Source organism: Poecilia formosa, unplaced genomic scaffold (genome assembly GCF_000485575.1).
Source record: "Poecilia formosa unplaced genomic scaffold, Poecilia_formosa-5.1.2 Scaffold74, whole genome shotgun sequence".
NCBI classification, from domain to species: domain Eukaryota; kingdom Metazoa; phylum Chordata; class Actinopteri; order Cyprinodontiformes; family Poeciliidae; genus Poecilia; species Poecilia formosa.
Genome location: NW_006800013.1, coordinates 780,793 through 797,271, shown reverse-complemented (window position 1 = coordinate 797,271; position 16,479 = coordinate 780,793). Strand labels below are relative to the sequence as shown.

The 16,479-nt window shown below is 40.9% G+C and overlaps 1 protein-coding gene across 1 annotated transcript in view; it reads right to left on the bottom strand.

Moving 5' to 3' along the window:
• The window catches only part of LOC103140714 (calsyntenin-2), a 311,418-nt gene extending 295,164 nt beyond the window's left edge, over window positions 1-16,254 (bottom strand). Inside the window, exon 1 of the mRNA XM_007555973.2 lies at window positions 15,767-16,254. Within this exon, the coding sequence (XP_007556035.1) occupies window positions 15,767-15,830 (64 nt within the window). The 5' untranslated portion in view covers window positions 15,831-16,254. The remainder of the gene's footprint in view (window positions 1-15,766) is intronic.
• Between the last annotated feature and the right edge of the window lie 225 nt (window positions 16,255-16,479).

The following is a 16,479-nucleotide window of genomic DNA, read 5'->3' as shown; positions in this document are numbered from 1 at the left end:
GTAAACTACACTGCTCAAAAAAATAAAGGGAACACTAAAATAATATAACATAGATCTGAATGAATGAAATATTCTCATTGAATACTTTGTTCTGTACAAAGTTGAATGTGCTGACAACAAAATCACACAAAAATCATCAATGGAAATCAAATTTTTTAACCAATGGAGGCCTGGATTTGGAGCCACACACAAAATTAAAGTGAAATGTTCCCTTTATTTTTTTGAGCAGTATATATATATAGTAAATGCGAAGAAATGATGAGTGAGGCCGTCTGGACTCATGACTTAATAATGATGTGCTCCTGAGAGAAATGAGTGACCTTCACACACAGCAATACCAAGTCTACAGCATCTATGTTGGCATGCAGTGTGTTTCCACAATCAGATGTTTAAACACAAAGAATAAGAGTTGTGGGACTTTATAAAGACAGCTTGTGTCTCTTATGGCAGTTCTGTCTCCATTTGTTGTACACACATAACCATTTATTTGCATAAAGTAATTTATTTTTTTAGATTATAATTTTTGAAATAAATCTCATTAATAGTAGCATTTTGATTTAAATTGATATGTCACAGCAATATGTTAAAACACAGTATAGTCAGTGCAATTCATTGGACAAATTAACTGAAAACTATAACTGAAAATATAGGAAAACGGCTGCAACAACACGTCAGGAACATCCTTCATATGATGCCCTCTCAAGGCCTCAAAAGGTGTTTAAAATTGTGCCGCTAAATAAAGACTAGCTGAATACCTTCAGGTCCAGTTGTCGCTCGTTCCATAGTGGGAAAGAGCCTCTTGTCCTCAAGTTCTGAACATACCAAAGGAATGTCATAGACATATGCAAGCCGATTACATGTTTTTTTGAGAAGTTCAATGCAGGATTAGGTTATAAAACCATATCCCATGCTTTGCAAATGTTGCTCCGACAACTAAATACCTATTGAGAAATGGTTCTCCACATAAACCTGACTTATTCGTAGAAGCAGCCAAGAGGCCTGTGGTAACTCTGGAGGAGCTGCAGAGATGCCCAGCTGAGAAGGACGGCCATGTTTAGTGGACAAGCTGTTAGATCTGCTATACACAACTCTGGCCATCATCTTGATCACACTATGTCCACAGTGACATATGCTGATGCTGGAGGGATTTGCTTCTACAGGGAAGCTGGACAGAGTTTACAGGAACATGGATGGCGCTACATGAAAAAGAACGCTGGAGGAAACGATGTTCGAGGCAGCAATGGCGCTTCAGACTGGTCAGGGAGACGACATCCAAAGCGTGCAGCCAGAGCTACAAAGGAGTAGCTTGGATCAATTAATATTCATGTTTTAGAATGAATATTAGTCAGTTAAACTCCAATACTTTTCACTCCACAAATAGGTGCTACTTTGTATTGGTCTGTTGGATAAAATCACAATAAAATGCAGTTAAGTTTGAGATTGTGGCATAACAAAATCTGAAAATCAATACTGGTACACTGTAAGTATGCACATAATCAATGAACACACAAATTTATTTCCATGGTTTTATGTTTTTAGGACAGAAACAATAATTAGCCGTATGAACACAGACCCTGTCTGCATGCCAGCCTGTGTGTTTTTTCTGCACGAGTTTCCGTCTCTGCCTCTTCAGGGTATGTTTGGCCCTGATAAAGCACAGCTCAACTAAAGTCAACACAAGCTTCTCAGAGAGCAGAATTTAAAGAGGGTCTGGATTAAAGAATTCAGCTTTTAAATGTCCCTAACCCAATGCCCTTCCAAAAGGAGAATCTCTGTGGGGATTCTTGTTTAAGAATAATAATAATAATAAAAAAAAAGAAAAACAGAGAGAGGACTGAGTGTGAATCAGAAACAGAAAAAGAGAGAGAAAGATCCTGAGGGAATGAGAGAGTAAAATGATCAGCTCTGGCCAAGCTTCGTCATCAGTAATTACCTCCATGTTAATACTGCACCAGAAAAAAAATAAGAAAAAAAATCCCTGTGGGAGCATGGAGAAAGATGAGGGTTATAGATTGAAGTAACATAAAACAGAAAAATAGGAGATAGAATTTCTGATATTACTGGCTCCGAGATTCGACAAAGGCAGACAGGGGAAAAGACACAGATTAGGACAAGATAAAGGCAGATACAGAGCAGAACAGGAGACGGACAAGACGGAACAGAGAGGATGCAAAGCAGTGGGAGGAGGAGGAGGAGGAGGCATACAGTGACCCAGATCTTCCTCCTGGTAACACAGTCGGAGCTGCTTCCGCCAGGCTGCCGTCTGCAGCAGAGCTGGAGCACAAAATGAAGAGATGTGGAGCAACGTTGTGAGTCAAAGCTGTGCCTAAAATGTGCTATCTGATCTAAAGTATTGTAAAAAAATTTAAAAATATAAAAAAGACTTGCAGTTTATTTGTTGTTCTGCCCCATCAAGATTTCTCTCCAAACACGCAGGAACAAATGAGGCCCAGAGCATCCTGTTAAAGCCTGATCCGAGAGTTCACATCCCTCGGGGTATGACCTCGACACCTAAATGCGCTCACACGCACATTTGAGCATGCAATTACCGAGTCTGTGCAACAGCCAAAGGGAACCTGGGATGCACCTTTGCAGATATTTATGTGTGCATGTGTGATTCCACCTGAAGGTGTGTGTTGGTGCCCCAGTTACAGCACAGGATGAAAATTGCTGCGTCCATGACAGACCTTCTTTATAAAGATGGTCACACCTGCTCAGAACCTCCATCCCTGCATGTGTTTGGGCATCCGTATGGCCACGTGAGCGAGCGATTCGTCCTGGAATGAAGGTCTTTATCTTAAATGGGCACATTGCAAGTTTTCAGCTATTGTCTTTCGTGTATTGTGGTACACACACTCACTGTGCGTGCAATACTCGTAGCTCCCCATATGCACTTCATAAAGCTGCATGATTCATGGGTCATTGTGGCCAGAGATTTCTATTGCAGCTTGAAAAATAAAACCTGCTTGAGAGAATCACAGGGCACTGGCCAAGGAAACTCAGACTGAACATTTTATTTTGAGATTCTATGTGCTGCGGTTTGATGCTACTGAGCAAACACCCACAGGGCACAGATGCAGTACCCCGCCAAAGCTTTTTCCACAGTTTGTCCCTTTATAATCACAAAGTTCTATGTATTTTACAGAATTTTTTCGTGCTAGACCACAATATCTGGAAGGGTGTTGTGTGTATTTCTATTTAACAAACAATATTCTGATAGTCGTAAAAAAACAAAAATACTGTATCAAAATGGCATACAGGACTAACAGGAGTCAGTCAGGACACCAATGATTACATCAGACAGGTCAGGAAAAAAGCTATGAAAATTATTAAAACAAAGTTAAGTCATTCAAAAAGTTTGGACAGACCACCATCGGTGCTCCAAATGCCGACAAACAATGAATAGATGGATAGGATGGTATCAAAAAAGAATATTTGTGTCTTGGCCTAATCAGAGTTCAGACCTAAATCCAAATTTAAATTCCTTGCAAGACCTAAAAATATGCAAAAATGTCAGTCTCTAGCACCATTCATACCCAAAAGGATTTGCAGGTATAGATACAAAGGAAGTTTGTTCACCAATGCCAAGCTGCTTAGATTTTCATTTGTAAAAGAACTTTTCTAATTCTTTTTCAACTTCACAATCATGTGCTATTTTGCCATGGTTTGTCACATAAATGACAGAAAATGCATTAATGTTTGTGGGACACAATTTTGCTAAATGTAGGAAAATATACAGGTTGTGAAACCAACACCAGGTTGTTAGGCTGAGCAAATTTGTCTGACCCTAGAAAAACCAGGGCTACTCTAAGAACATTTAAGAACAATGACACCATCATGAATCATTCACATGTAAATACTGAATGCCATAAATCAAAGCCCTGTTATTTTTACTCTAACATCAGAATCGCAGTTCGTTTCCCCACACACTGTACAGAAACACAACATGTGAGCAGTTGCTGGAAGCTGCAAAGTCATCTCTGCATAATGAGAGATTGAGACAGTTTGTTTTGGCACTAATATGTTTGAAAATCTGTTGATTCAGTCTCACAATCATTTCTCACCTTTTTCCAGACTACATGTTATAAACACTGAATAGACGCACGCAGCAGAACATGCTGTTATTTCTGCCCGACCATCTGTCACTCATTCATCCGTGTCCCACCACATCCTGACCACAACACGCTGTGGGGTCCCTGTAGCCTTCCCATACAGCTCCATCCCTCCAAATAATGCAAATTCCCACTCACACTGTCTGGCGTGAGGACAAAGACTCTGGTGCACAATGGATAGCTCCACTCAAGCAGTGCCTTGCTGAGTGTCATTGGCTCGCTCCAGGACCAAGGACAGCACATAGCATGGCTTAGTGTGGGCCTATTATCCGCCTGTTGCAAGAGATTCCCTGAAAATGTGCAGTTTCTCAAAAGGAGGATAAAAGCAACACTCTCTGCTGTCAAAAACAATAGCGGAGATGCCTCTTGCAAAGCCTTTCAACAACCCTGACCTGCATCATTCTCGCATAAAATCTTGCCTTCGGAGCCTTTATAATACAATGTGTAAATCTAAATGTTTTCTAAGTGTTTGGCACCCTGCTCTTTCAGCTTTTGAGATAAATATTTCTACTGATTTCAGTGGCTATATAAAGACGGCAGCAGGCCTTTGATGTGAGCATAAAAGAACAGTTAAGTAAAACAGGTAAAAGCTCATTAGAGCTCCTCTCCAGTGGCCACCCTCTGCAGAAGAGTGGCAGACATTGCAGCTTCTGCGTGCAAGCTGGACTGACACCAGGGATGCTGACGAAAACTCACAAAACCCTCTACTGAATACCACAGATGAATCGTGTCACATGCAGAAAAAAACTTCAGCACTAAGTGCATACATCTAGAATTGAACTTTTTTTTTTTTTAATCTTGGCAAGAGGTTTATATGTGTGAGTCCATAAGAAAGCATTCGAGTTAGAATGAGCCAATGAATGGTGTGATTTCACAGGTAAGCTCTTCCAGTAAACTCCCGCTCAGCCTGTAAATGACTAGCATATGGACGGGCAACTGTTGGCTTCCTGGGGAAATGGATGGATTAATTGAAATTGAGCCCAGTGACAGACTAGCATTTAATAGGACCGTGGTGTTTGTATCAAACCTCAAACCTTTATCAAATGCATGGTGCTCATGCTTCCAATGGCGTTATACGTTGAGACTTGGGAAAGTATGACGCTGTTAAAAGTACTAAAGAAGAGAAGTAATGCTTATGTGAAGCTGGCCTGAATATGTAGCTGCCTTTAGCACTGACACGGCATTAGCATTTCCCCACATCCAATCAGTGTAAGTCTGTGGATAAGTGTTCATGAAGTATGCAACTTTAGTCTTTCTGTCTAATTTTGCAAGTTTAATTTGTATCTGTTGCAATCAACATTTCTTTAAGGAATACATTCTTAATTACTTTCTTACAATTCTTCCCCCTATTCTGAGGTTGGGCCTGGGGGATAACAGGTCCGGGAGGGAAACACAGACAACCTTTGCATAAATTCAATCAACATTTGGCTTCCTGTGCAACATAAGAAGTCACACATACTCGTTTTTAGTAACCAAAGAAGCGCTAGAACTTTGTGGGCCTTTTCTAATCTTTGATTTTTGTAAAGCTCTAAACTGTCAACACCAACTTCAGTAAATCCAAAGATGTCTTTAATAATAATAATAAAAAAATAAATTCCACATTTGTCTCCAACATTAATCCTGTGAGTTTTAATTATACATAGTATCAGCAAAACAAACAAACAAAAAAAAAATCTAAAGTTTTATTGCATGACAGGACCTCAGCAATCACAAACAGGAGGACGCAGCAAGGAGTGACTGAAAACTGGAGGACAAAACAGCAAAGACGTTTTGATTGGAGGAGCCAGGAACAGGTATTTATTCAATCCCAGAATGAACAGCAACTTTGGGCAGTAGGAGGGATGAATATGTGGACTTGAGAAAACATGACTAATATATGCAATATTATTATCAAGAAAACTTCAGGATCAGGGAGAACAATTAAACATGAAAACAACACTAAACTAGCTTCAACATTTCCTAAAAATTCCATACCAGACAGAATGAGAAAAATGCAGTTCATTTTTACATCATTTCTTACAGGCCTGAGCTTTCTTCTTGCTCCATTTTTAACCATTTTATTGCTTCTAAAATTGTGTGGTTTGAGTCTAGTACCTGCAGTAACACTTCCACCTAGAAGAAATCAGGTAGCTCTGAGCTACGGTGCATTTACTGGTAGAGAAAAGATCATATTTTTGGGTCTGAAACAAGTGCTCCAAATGATCCGATACCAGTACCAGTCAAATATTGATGGTTATTAAAAGGTTAAACTGATAAGAGAAAATACACAGAATATCATTGGAGTGAGGCAACAGATATATATATATAAGACTATTGTACAGCACTGGAAACAATTTATAATTTACATTACAGTTCAAATGGTGAAAAATAATGCTATGTTCCTCAGCTGACAATAAGCAACCAAAACCAAACATGGGTACATTGCATTCATGCTTGGTAATAGAAACAAACAACAGAAACAAAATAGAAAGTTGAACATTGGAGGACTTAAGGAAGACAGAAAATATGACATTAAAATCACTTTATGTTCAGAGGAATATAGTTGTTAGTGTTTGACCATTAGCCTGGAGCATTACTCTTAAGAACGCTTACAAGCCATTATTAAGTTGTCCAAAACAAACTATAATAAAAGTTTGTTAGTGTATTCTTTTGGCACAGCAATGCTTTTTAGAAGCCCACAGGGCTCACCTTGATGTCCATGAGCCTATTGCTAATTAGCCAACACTTACTTCACCGGACAAAGTCAAATCCTCATCGCCACTGGGCAGCAGGACATGAGTCAGACTTAATTCCTATGAGAAATATTGTGCCCATTTAATAGTGTGAGCTCTTGTGCCATGAGATCTTGTTACTCCCATATTCCCTATGTGACAAAAAAGATTTAAAATATATTTATCTTGAATAGAATTATAAGTAATAAATATAGATGTTCTCTTAATTGATTGTGTAAAAAGCGTATCACCAACATGTCAGGAAAGACCCAAGATCTTGTCAAATTTGTAAAAGTGATTCTCCAAAGAACAAATAGAGCTTATTTAATGCTTACTTGACTTGACATTTTACTCGTTCAGTCAATAAAGTATTCACCATAAAACTATGAGTTATTGTTTCTGTACAGCCTTTTGTCTTGCCAAGATCAATGGCATCCTTAAATCTCTACTTGTTTCCTGGCAACAAGTCTAGGCTAAAGAGCGCATCAAGCGGCTTCCAAAACAATTAAACTGTTACTTCAACAAGACATATGACAATACATATGCTGTCACATCCAGCAATTCATAACATATATTTCATAATATGTTACAGGCAAAACAGCCATGAACAAGAGCAAAAATTGTTACATCTACATTCGTCGCCCACTCTTGTTCTGTCCACTCAAGGAGCCTGCTCTCGACTCCGTGTGCCCCACTTGTTAAGTCTGAAGATTTATGAGTCACCGAGACAAAGATCTTCAGCTCTCTCTCCCTGACCCTCCTCTCACAGCACCTGCAATTCTCTCCATCTTGTCCCAGTGATCGTTTTCTCGGAGGTCAGCCACGCCCGGCTGTTGTACAGCGACAGGTCAGACGCTATCCGTCAGAGTAAACCCTCCGCTAGTCATCAGCGAGTGCGTGTGTGTTTCTACACCCATGTGTGTCTCTCTTCATGTGTCATCACTGCACACTGAATAACAGAGGAGAGTCCGCTGGTGAGATTGCACCCGAGTTAAGTGATTGGAGCGCGGGAACAAATGGATTAAAGAAGCGCTGAAGAAGGTGGCAGAAGGAGTCGCTTGTATGTCTGGCAGAGCTCTTAAGAGTGCATTCAGTATGGTTAGAGAGCGGGAAGACACTTCTGCCAACTTTACAGAGCTGATTAATGTGGAGAAGTGGAGATTAAGAGTGGCAGTGAAGTGATAACATATACATATTTATACAGGCTGCAGTGAAAACAAGTGATTAAAGTAAAGTCACTGAGCTGAGAGTAACTACTTACAGATAATTATCTATTCTCCTTGTTATAGCTTTTTGACTTTCACTTTAAAGCTAAACAGTGGAAGAAAACTTAACTGTCAAGAGAATTTGGTTATGTGGAGACATGCCATACTGAATATCCAAGACAAGATGACAAATTATACTTCAGTCCACTGTAAAAGTCTGCTGTTGAAAATTTGTACTTTTTATAAACACAATTGAGTTTCATCAGTCACAAGCTGTGTTTTCAAGAATGTCTGTTCACAATGAAATTATCCAGCTTCATGCTGGTTTGATTAATCAAAGAATTTTAGATTTTGAGATGCTTAAATGCAGCCAAGATTGATTTTAAAGCCGCAGTGTACAAAGTGGGCCCTGCCGTAAAAGAACAGCAATCTCCTCAGATATATCAGGTTTTCACAACAGCCTCGGAGGAGCAAATAGGTTTGAAGGGAATTAAAAGAAATAGTAATGTTTCCCCCCTCCTTTTGGTTATGCATATAGGGGAAAAAACCCCAGATCTTCCGTCTTTCATTGTTGTTTAAATAACATATTGAGCAGACTGGGATGTAGAATTTAGGCCTTAACCCCTAGAACCCGACGGACCCACCGGTGGGTCCAGCTGCCACGTGACCTCGGCTCGCTCTGTAAACAAAGGCTCCACGTGCCTTTAAATTTTTTTTTATTTTTTATTATCCGCTAAAAGAGGCTTTGATCTTTCAAAAACTATTCCGCATAAAGGTTTTGCCCAAAATGTTAAGTTTAAATTTATTTATACCCCCTGAGGGTATAAGAGGTTAAGCTTCTCTTACTGTTCTGCTGTGTTTTATTAAAATCATGGAAACAAACATTTTAAAAAACTAGAGCAGCTCTATGGTTTGGCACCAGGAGAAGGCTATAGATTTAACCATGTTATCAGTTAATTATTACACCATTTCTCAAACAGTGCTTGCAACCCTTCATTATTTTATCATCATGACTTTATTAAAAGTAATGATCAGGCTTTCTTAGTTGGTTCTGCTACTCAACGGCAACTCACTGTTGCTATCTCCTCAGTAAGTTAAATCGCAATGGGCTCTTCTAAAAATTGATTGGTGATGTAATTTCCTACTTTGAATATTTGGTCATATTTGATCCTGGTAGTAGAAGAAAGGAATTTCACTGCTGGCAAGACAAAATGTGATTAAAAAAAATACCCTGTCTAGAATTACAAATAAACTTTATAAACTGTTTATTTGCCTGAATCTAATGTACATAAATCAGTATCAAATAAGACACTTATCGGAGACACACAGCGGAGGAGATAAATCATTGACTGAAATTGCATAAGTCAAATCTAGAGTTTTATTTTTATTCATTCAGTTTCAATGAATAAAAATGTTGCGTAACATTAAACATTATATATATAATGTTGTAATGTTGCAATTAAGGATTACTGTTGTAATCCTTAATTGAAACGAGTCTCCTGTCTGCTCTGACTGCAGGCTGGGTTTGCTGTATGACGAGGCTGCCATCGGTCAGACTGACCACCTGTAAGTTCTTCGGACTCACAGCAACACTAACCGATTCGCTGCAACTGCAGGATGATTGGTGCTTTCACATGTTGTCACTAAAGTCTCCAATAACACAGAAAAAGTTGCTAGATTTATTGGTTGTCGCTTTTTTTGAAAAGGAGTCGCTCAATACAAGTTGGCAACAATGTATTTCAAAATAAGAGTTTAGATGGACTCACTTTATCTGTGGGCCGGTAATAGTGGTCTACATTTATTTCACCAGATAAAAGTCATATTCTAACCTCTGACAGCACTCTGCGAAATATTTCGGCAGTTTAATATTGTGGGATCTTGATCCATGACATCTCATTACTCCTGTGGTCTCAGTGTACTCAGTTTTGCAATGGTCAATATTTGCTAACAACTATATCCTACTTTCATCATTTTATTAATATACCTGTGTAAAGAGCTTTGAAATACCATCAAGACTTATTTGAACTACAACACAGATAAGAAACACTGCAGCTTTGATCATCTGATATTCTCTCAAGCAAAATTCCTGTAATATGATTTTTTTTTTCTGGTTAAGAACTGACCTTTCAACCTGATCTCATCTCTCCATTCCCTGATCTGCCAATTACCCCAACCTCTCTGATTCCCTAAAGGACACTTGAGATTCCAACATGATACTGCGAATACAAAAAAAAGAAAAGAAAAAAAAAGATCCTGTCTCATCTGTGATCAAATGTTCCCACTCATTCTCTCTCTGTCTGTGGGCCAAATCAATGGGTCTTGGCAGCCTGAACATTTGGTGCCAAGTATGGTCAGCTGTGACCACTCAAAGGAAGCAAAGGCAGAAAAAGAAGTGAAGGAAAGATGAGACACCTACTTACTGCAAGGTGCACCCTGTTCTGTCAGCAGCTGAACTACGTGCTCTCACCCACTGTGACTCCCTTCTCTCCCACTTTCCACATCTGAGGACGAAGTAGTTAAAATGCAAGAAGCACACACAAAAAACACACACACACACACAAAAGGAAAACCTTAGATACGACCACAAAGCAAATGACAATAAGAGGCTTTCAGAAAAATGCCACTGTAAATATTATATCTTCTAATCTTGAGATGGTAGAGTACAATAATATTTCTAGTCAGCCTTGGATTTAATGCTATGTTTAATTTATATGACAATGCACTGCTCTGTAATCTCTGTATTTCACACAGCTTGCAGTCAAAAAAAAAGGTTCAAGTTGCACAACCAATATATCACTATGAAGCAGATGGTTTCATCTCACCTACCATGAAAGCAGCATAAATGTGTTTTCCAGCTAAGCAAAGAGTTAGGAAGCCCTACATTTTCTCCAAGCATCCTCTGATACACAGTAGGATTTAGGGTGGATTGTATGACCGTGAGTTAGCCAGCTGCAGGAAAGCATTCCCAAACCACTACACTTCCACCTCCATGCTTCACAGCTGGCGTTAGGTTCATTTCCTGGACTGCTGTATTTGATTTATGCAAACATATCCTCTGTTCTCATGCTTAATTTTAGATTATTATACCAGAAATCCTGGTCTCTGTCTGTTATCTTCCTGGCACACTTGAGTCTGACCTTTGTATTTTTTGTACAGAGCAAATGTTTCCTTATTTCACACCTCAACAGTTAGTGTCTGTATAGGCATGAACTTTCACACAAACACTATCAGGTAGGTGCCATTTTAAGGCTTTTGGAAACTTCTTTTAGCAGATCATTGCCTGCTCTCAGGGTGGACTTGGTGTGACAAGTAGATTTGGTTATGCTCATACTTCTTCTGAATGTCTTCCACCGACTGTGTTCTGTACAGAAAAGGATGTGGTTTCAGATTGCTTTGGGACCTTACCAGACACAAAACTTGTTAAACATTCTTTCTGAAAGCCCGAGACAGCTCGTCTCACCATGGGGTTCACACTCATTTTAACAATCAGTAGCACAGCGGACTAAATATCTTAAGTTTAATCAGATTTAATTGTTCTTCTCATGTGAACCTGATGTGAATCACAGTGAATAACTTTCCCCCTTCTTCTGTTGCTATAAGTATAAAAACAGATTCAGCATCAGCTCTCAGAGGACTGAGCAAGCCCTCCATCTTCCGCTTTGACTCATCCACCCTGGGTCTACTTTTTGTCTCTGATAGTTGCAGATCTGTGAGGGGATCAGCCTGAAGCGGCTCCGACCCGGCAGCCGCAAAGCTCTCCTTGCCCTGAAAAGGCAGAAGGCTGTTCAGGGCTTTGTCAAAGGACGAGAAAGCAAGTGTTTGTAAACAAATCTGTGTTGTTCCGCCGAGCGCCGCATCCCCCGGTCGGGATGAGCCGGACGAGATTTGTGCCACGTCCCGTGTCACAGCCTCGTCGGAGGATTTATAGAGTGCCTCTATAATGCACTTTCTCCCGACAAAGAGGGGGCATAAATCTACCTCTTTTTGCTCCCCCCCCCCACACACACACCCCACTTTTATTTGCTAATGGGAACCTCGACTTGCTTTATCTCTCTCACACACACTCACAATAGCACCGCCTCACACACCATGCAACATGTACAATAACGTATGGAGAGGTATAAATTATAAAGCCTGCCTCAATCCATCCTGGAACCTTTACTGTGGGACGTCAGAGTCCCAGCAGCTTGCTACCAACAGCCCGGGAAATAAAATCCTAGCCGTTTCCAAGCTTTGCAACAAGATAAAATGTAAAGTGTGTTCATCTGGACGTAACAAAGCAGCAAAAAGAAGTCTCACTAACAAAGAGTCTTATGGTGGGAAGCAGAATTAAAATACACTGCTGGTAATGAGCTATCTAAATTCAGAGGTCATATTGCTTGGAATTACACAAAAGCTAGGCTCTGGGCAGCACTGACAGGAGACACAAGAGACAAGAAAACTTTCTGCTTCGTGGCCAAAAGAGTCTCCTCGCCGCGCGGCGACACGCTCAGTCAGGGCAAAATCGTTTGAGCCGCAGAATGCATCTGCGGAGGCAATAATTCCTTTTTAAACGACATCACCTCCTCGCCCAATTCTGCATACTTGGCGGCTGTCACCATGTTGGATGCACTCTATCACTCACACACACCCTCACACGGAGGGATGTTAAAGCTTCAAGCTCTGATTACCGACAACACATACTCAGGAGTGGGCGAACACACGTATCTAGACACACACATGAATGCTCTGCCTGTGAGTAGTAAAAAGGTTATGGAGGGACTCCACGGCAACGGTGATTAAAGCAACGTGCACATCCGCTCCGCGCTTTCCTGGAATGAGACGGTGGCTAAACAGGAGTGGCGGCGCTTCAAAGTTATCCGGAGAACAGCTTCGCTTATTGGCACCACACAGTCAAGATTTCTCTCCTGCACACGACATGAATGTTCTATTTCAGTCCGTGTTTAAAAAAATAAATAAATAAAAAATTGGAATGCAGAAACAGTTCCAGTGGGAGGAAATGGGAAATGACTTGTTTCTGTCAACTGTAACAGGACTGGAGGAAGATTGCAAGAACCAACATAGCCACAGATAGACAGTCTGGAGACATCGGGCTTGGGTTTTTTTTGTTTGTTGTTTTGTTTTGCTTTTTTTTTTTTTTTTTAACTGCTCTGTACAGTGGCCCCGGGGAATCAATTAGAACTGTGGCGCGCCTGGTTTTTCCACCTTCATTGGCTCAGGAGTAATTTGTTTACTTCACAGTCAAGCACTGGATGGAAAACATAATAAATCCTTCCACAATATGAACCGTTGTGGTCAGACAGCAGCAAGTGAGGTTCTCGTGGTATGAGAGCCTCCAGTAACAATATCACACGTTCATGGTATTGGTAAATTTAGTAAAAACTTAAAACAAAAACATGAAACTTGTAATTATAAAAAGAAAAAAAAAAGAATTCTCCTGCTCTGAAAATATTTTTATGTAATATGTTGATACATAGCAAAAATAAAATAATCTTAGTTTTCAACGTCAGGTGCTTATTGTACAGAATATTACATTTTAGTCATTCTGCTCTTTATGGAAAAACAAGTACTTCGAGCTGGTATTAGTTGATCTGTTAGTCAGGCTATCTGCTCTGGTAGCGAGGATGCAGTTGACTCCAACTTACTCAGTATCACCTGTTGGAATTGGCAGAGCATGCTAATGCTATTCTTTGCTGTTCATCACTGATTTTAAGACTGGCAGAGAGTACTTTTAGTTTCCTGCCTGAATCAAGAAATTTCACAATAAAACAAAACAAAACAAAACAAAAAAAAAACTGTAAAACCTTGTATTTTTATCAAAACAGAAAAGCAACAATTATTCTTAATGCTGCTACTATATTATAAGCTGCTGCATACCTCTAAAGTACTGCCTGAGAATACAACAGGACTACTTAAGAGTTCTACTGTTTTAATCCCTATATTTTTAGCATTGTTTGGTATTTGTTTCAAATGCAATTCCCTAGAAATGAAATAATTATTTTTATTATTAGCACCCTAAATAGATGACCTATTGTTTTGCTCCAAGTCTGCATTCAGCTACATAATAGCTGCTTAAAAAGCTGTAGTAACCTTCTTTCTTTCTATTTTTTTCTAGTTTTGAACACTTTAATAACTTTTTGTGTGAATCTGTATGTGGAATGCTGCCGTTACACCTGGATTTCCCCTTTGGTGGACAGAAAGGCTGCTTCTACTTTATTTCGGTTCTATTCTTTCAGCCAGCCGACTGGCAGTGTGCAGCAACTGTTTCCTTCAGCAGGAAATAAAAATCAGAGTATTTCAGAGCTTTTTTATAAGGAATTGAAACAGTGAGAAAAGTATGATGGAAAATGTAGTCTTGAAGCCGCGGTATACCTTGACATCGGTGCCTCATTCTACTATTCCAGGCCTAACAGTTTGCAAACAGTTACCTGGGTAACTCCATCAGTTTCCTAACAGGCAGCAGCCGGCCAATGCATCAATTTATTCCCGAGCACAGCACATTATAGTCATCCTGTTGGGTGTCTGCAAGTGGACGTGGGGCAAAATTCTGACCTCTTGTCCAGGTCACACAGCCTGCAGCGGCTCTATTTCCATCTGTTTTTCCTCCACACGCAGACAATAAACCCGTGGAGGCTGGCTGCTGTGTCAGGGAGGATGAGCAGCTTATTGCAGCTGCAGAGTCTCCTGTGCCCGCCAGACGAAACTGACAGATGTCAACTTGTTATTTCACGGCAAAAGAAGAGCTCATCCGGGGTCCAAGGGGAGTTGATTAGCACAAACCTGTTGCCACGTGTAGCAGCTTTACCCACGACACGCGCTACTCTCACTGGAGAACTGAGCAGCGGGTGGGTGAGGACTAAAATTAGTTCAGCAAGTGAAGCAAGAAAGTGCCAACAGTGAGGTGCACATTTGTGACATCTGGATGTTGTCTTGCTGTATGACTGTGGCTTTGTGGAGTGTGTGTGTGTGTGTGTGTGTGTGTGTGGGGAGGGGGCTACTCTTCTCATCTTTTGACATTTGTGTGAGCTAATCGGATTAGTCAGACGTTAATAATTCACGTCTTATTAAAGTTTAAGCACCAGCTATTGCACAAGGGAAAAAACGGGGATCTTTAAGTTCACTGTGTGTACTTGTCACAGACATTTTGATCGGCACTACTTTTGGGGAAGAGATTTTCCTAACGTTTCCTGATCTGAACTGTCCCGACTACCAAGAGGCATCTAGCTCATCACATCTACATTATCACCACTGATGTTCCAAATATAAAAGCTTGCATATTCAAAAAAGAAAGAAAGAAAAAAAAACTCAATTCAGTATATTTGCAGTTTTATCAGAACTTGCCTCGCATCCTCTGCTTTCCTCCTACATAACTCCACCTATCAGTCTCAAACAACAGGGAAGCCCTGCAGGCGTGCACTACAGAGCTGAATAACACAACGTTTCTCCCACATCCAGCTTTTACTTACAGAAACGTGAGCAGTAAATGTATCAACGATAGCAGATCTGGACCAAAACAGGTCACCTTGTTAAGCAGCACAGACAAGCTGCAGGAGATAAAGCAAACACCTTGAAATGCCATTGGTGATCAGGGATAGAGCAGAGATGTTATCGAGAATCGGACAGCAATCAGGGACGATCAGCAGGGAGTTATCAGTGTCAGAGGGACATTTTTTTTTTCTGCACACATCCACACCAACAGCTGCTGAGCCCGGAGCAGGCTGCCCTTCACCTACCGTACCTTTGTTGTGAGCGGCGCTCAGCCCCGCAGCCAGAAGTGCCAACACGCACACTATCCTCGGCATCTTCTCGGTGGGAGATTCAGCAACTGCTGAAAGGAGAAGGACCGCAGCGACCTCTTTCCTCCTCCTCCTCCTTCTTCTTCTTCTCTGCCTCCCTCCTTTCTTTCTTTTTTTTTTATCTTCTTGCCACCTTTTGTTTTCTAATTTAGCGACCGGTTCCTGTCCTTGCTCTCTTCACGCAGTGTGGAAACAGTTCACTCACAATGTGGGACAAGACGAGTGGCGTGGAGTAGTAGTAGGGAGATGGGGAAGAGGGAGAGGGAGAGAGAGAGAAAAAGCCGGGTATTCGGAGCAGCAGCCCGACCCTGACGCGCGTCTCCCCCGCAGCTTTGAGAGGCGGCAGGTGAGGTGGACTGAGCGGAGCTGAGACGGGACCAGAGAGCGGCGTACCCCGGGTCCACACCGAGCGACGTCACAGGGAGGAGAGAGGTGGATTCAGTCACTTTTTTTTTTTCTTACCCCTCCCCTCCCGTTCCTGTTCTGTAGAGCATTCCCAACCCACTCCAAAGATTGGACCGTTTTCCATGCACCAACCTATAACAGCTGTCTCGGATAAGCAGGGCATGAGGAGATGCGGTGAATACTTCAAAAAGAGCCCAAGGCTTTCTCACTTAAATTTCCCAACTCATGTAGGCAACGGTGCACTAATGGT